A 2,790-nucleotide genomic window follows, 5' to 3' on the forward strand; every position below is an offset into this window, starting at 1 on the left:
ATCACGTGTGCACATATATATGTCTGTTTTACTTACAGTACGCATGCGCATGTACACAAATGTAAATTCTGATACACAAGATTAGGAAATGAGTATGGAAAGACTGACAAAATGATAGATAGATACTCAGACACAGAGATAGACAGATAATCAGACAGAAAGAAAGAAACGAAGACAGACGGATAGAAATATACACAGTCAAACAGAGGTTTTTCATTATTTCTGTCTCTGGTTTTCAACTTATCAATATATTATTGTTTTATTATTTCCCCTGACGATGAACTAGAGTTGACTGGATTTTTACTTTTCTTGATGTTCAGAGCAAATTAAGTCATTCTGCTGGAATCACTGAATAACTTTCAAGGATCTAAATTTGTGTTTCTTATGAGGAATTATGGGTAAATTGTTTGACTACTGTTGAATGTTAGACGGTAAACCTTTTATGTTCTTTGCTTCGCTTGAGCCACTAGTAAAAGAGCCACGGCGGGATTAAATCTTAAGGCCAAACATTTTCTCTGTCGTCTAGTTTCGAACGCAGGAACGAGAATGGGAACTCCAACAAACGTTTAAAGAAAAGGAAAGACAGTTACAAGAAACACATCTCGAAGTAATAAAAAAGTTAGAAGAGGCAGAACGCAAGGTTGGAGATCTTCAAAGTGGTGAGCATTTCGAAACGCTAACTCTCGAAGAAAGTACTTCTAATTGCTTATTTATACGAGTTATTTCCATTTTATATGTATTTTAATATTCCTCTGTTTTCTGTTCATTATAAAAAACTGTACGAGTTTTTGTAACTTACTGTGTATATTTTGATAAATGTTTTTATATTAAAATCATCAGACATAATATTAAAGAAACCGTGATTTTGTGTTGGAGAGAGTTGGCTATAATGTGACGTCTAGAGCATCTTTTACATTTAACTTCTGCACTTTAACAGCGACTAAAGCAACATTTAGGCTTAATGTGCACATTTTGACAGCGTCTGGAGCAATTATTAGGCTTAACTTCTGCTCTTCAACAGCGAATGAAGCAATATCGAAGCTTAACTTCTGCAATTCAACATCGACTAAAGCAGCATTTAGGCTTAATGTCTGCACTTTAATCCTCTGTTGCACATTGTAACGTACAGGTAACAAATCTATCTTTTCTGCTTGATACACATATAAATGCTTCAATTCTGTAGTTGAGTGCTCTTACTTCCAAGTAAGTCTAAATAAACCATGGAATTATTTTTGTTGGTTTATCAATATATACATTTATAACTTCCCAAAATACATTTCACAAAAACGCAAAATAGCACGAAAAATAGCGTGCATTATGAATCTGTATAAATAAAAAATTCAAATAAAACATTTTTTCCACTGTATTTTCATAATTCGTACTGTAGAGGGTTAACTGCGTCTAGTGCTGTTCTTAGGTTTAACTTCTGTACTTTAACAGCTGGTATTAATAACAATCTAGTTTAAGTAAATACTTTGCAAAAAAAATTAAAATTCTATATTTTGTCTTTTAATATACAAAACTCCGCCTTGTCTTGATCCAAAATATATATACCGTATACACACTTGATATTCTGACCCAAGAAGTATATTGTATACATACCTGAACTTTTGACCAGAAAGTTATATAAGGTTAACTCTTTGGTCATCGTTATGGATACATTATTTAATTACAGTATAAGTGTATGTTACACAATTAAAAAAAATTTTTCCACTCTCTCATAAGGATTGTGATTCACCAGCTTTTTGTAAAGGTTTGGAGGTTGATAAAAAGTAAAGTACATCTTTTGGTATCGTGAGAATAGCTTTCCACCCTTTTCCGATGACTAAAGCCCCAGCCGGTTTTTAAAATATTACTTTTTAGAAACGTGCAGACGCTGCCCAGCATCTTTCTCACAATCACAAATGTGAATCCAGTTTTTTTTATCCAGAATTTAGTGAAATAATAATGAACCCGCGTGATGGGATTTCCAGGAGTAGACGTTAGGTGGCTCCCTCGTAAGTCACGAACCCTGTTGTAGCTTGTTCAAATTAGTGATGGTTGATGCAAGCAATCACAATCCTGTGTCCGTTTCAGTTTGTTTCTGTTTTTCTGTGGATGTGTTAAAACGGTACGTAGCAGCTACAAGCACGACATTGAATACTCCCGGACTTCCTTATTCGGATTGAAGTAAAACTTTTCTTGTTTCAAAAAAAAAAAAAGTTTTAACACTTCATTATGTCTATCTACCTGTCTGTTTTGTATATAAAAAAATACGTTACACATTTAAATATAATTTTGCATTATTTTTCGTCTGAGCTTAATCATGGTAACACTTTTAGACCATACCCGAAAAAAAGACTGAGCGTGGCCCTGTGATGAGCGTGCCGCACTATGGATTTGCGGGTCTAACCTTCGCACTCTGCAGTTTGGGGCTTTGGTTGTGGGATGAGGGTGATGGTCATATCTTACTTTTCGGTCAAGAGTAGCCCATGAGTTGGCGGTGGGTATTGTTGACTAGCTATATCAAGAACGGCTAGTGCAGATACCTCCCGAAAAGCTTTGAAAACACCCAGAAACATGGAGGATGTTAAAAGAATTCCAGGTAAAATTAATTCAAATGTTTTGTATTTTCAGGTGTTTTTTTATTTATTGAATAGTCCCCTCTCCCAGTGGCACAGCGGTGTGTCTGCGGACTTACAACGCTAGAATCCGGGTTTCGATACCCGTGGTGGGCAGAGCACCGATTGTTTGTTTTTGAATTTCGCGCAAAGGTACAAGAGGGCTATCTGCGATAGCCGTCCCTAATTT

The 2,790-nt window shown here is 35.5% G+C and overlaps 1 protein-coding gene across 1 annotated transcript in view; it reads left to right on the plus strand.

Moving 5' to 3' along the window:
* Positions 1-526: 526 nt before the first annotated feature.
* The window catches only part of LOC106477049 (protein CASP-like), a gene marked incomplete at its 5' end in the record, with an annotated part of 8,229 nt that continues 5,965 nt past the window's right edge, over positions 527-2,790 (plus strand). The window contains one exon of the mRNA XM_022380759.1: positions 527-659. Coding sequence (XP_022236467.1) covers positions 527-659 — 133 coding nt within the window. The remainder of the gene's footprint in view (positions 660-2,790) is intronic.

The sequence above is a fragment of the Limulus polyphemus genome, unplaced genomic scaffold (genome assembly GCF_000517525.1).
Source record: "Limulus polyphemus unplaced genomic scaffold, Limulus_polyphemus-2.1.2 Scaffold12631, whole genome shotgun sequence".
NCBI lineage: Eukaryota > Metazoa > Arthropoda > Merostomata > Xiphosura > Limulidae > Limulus > Limulus polyphemus.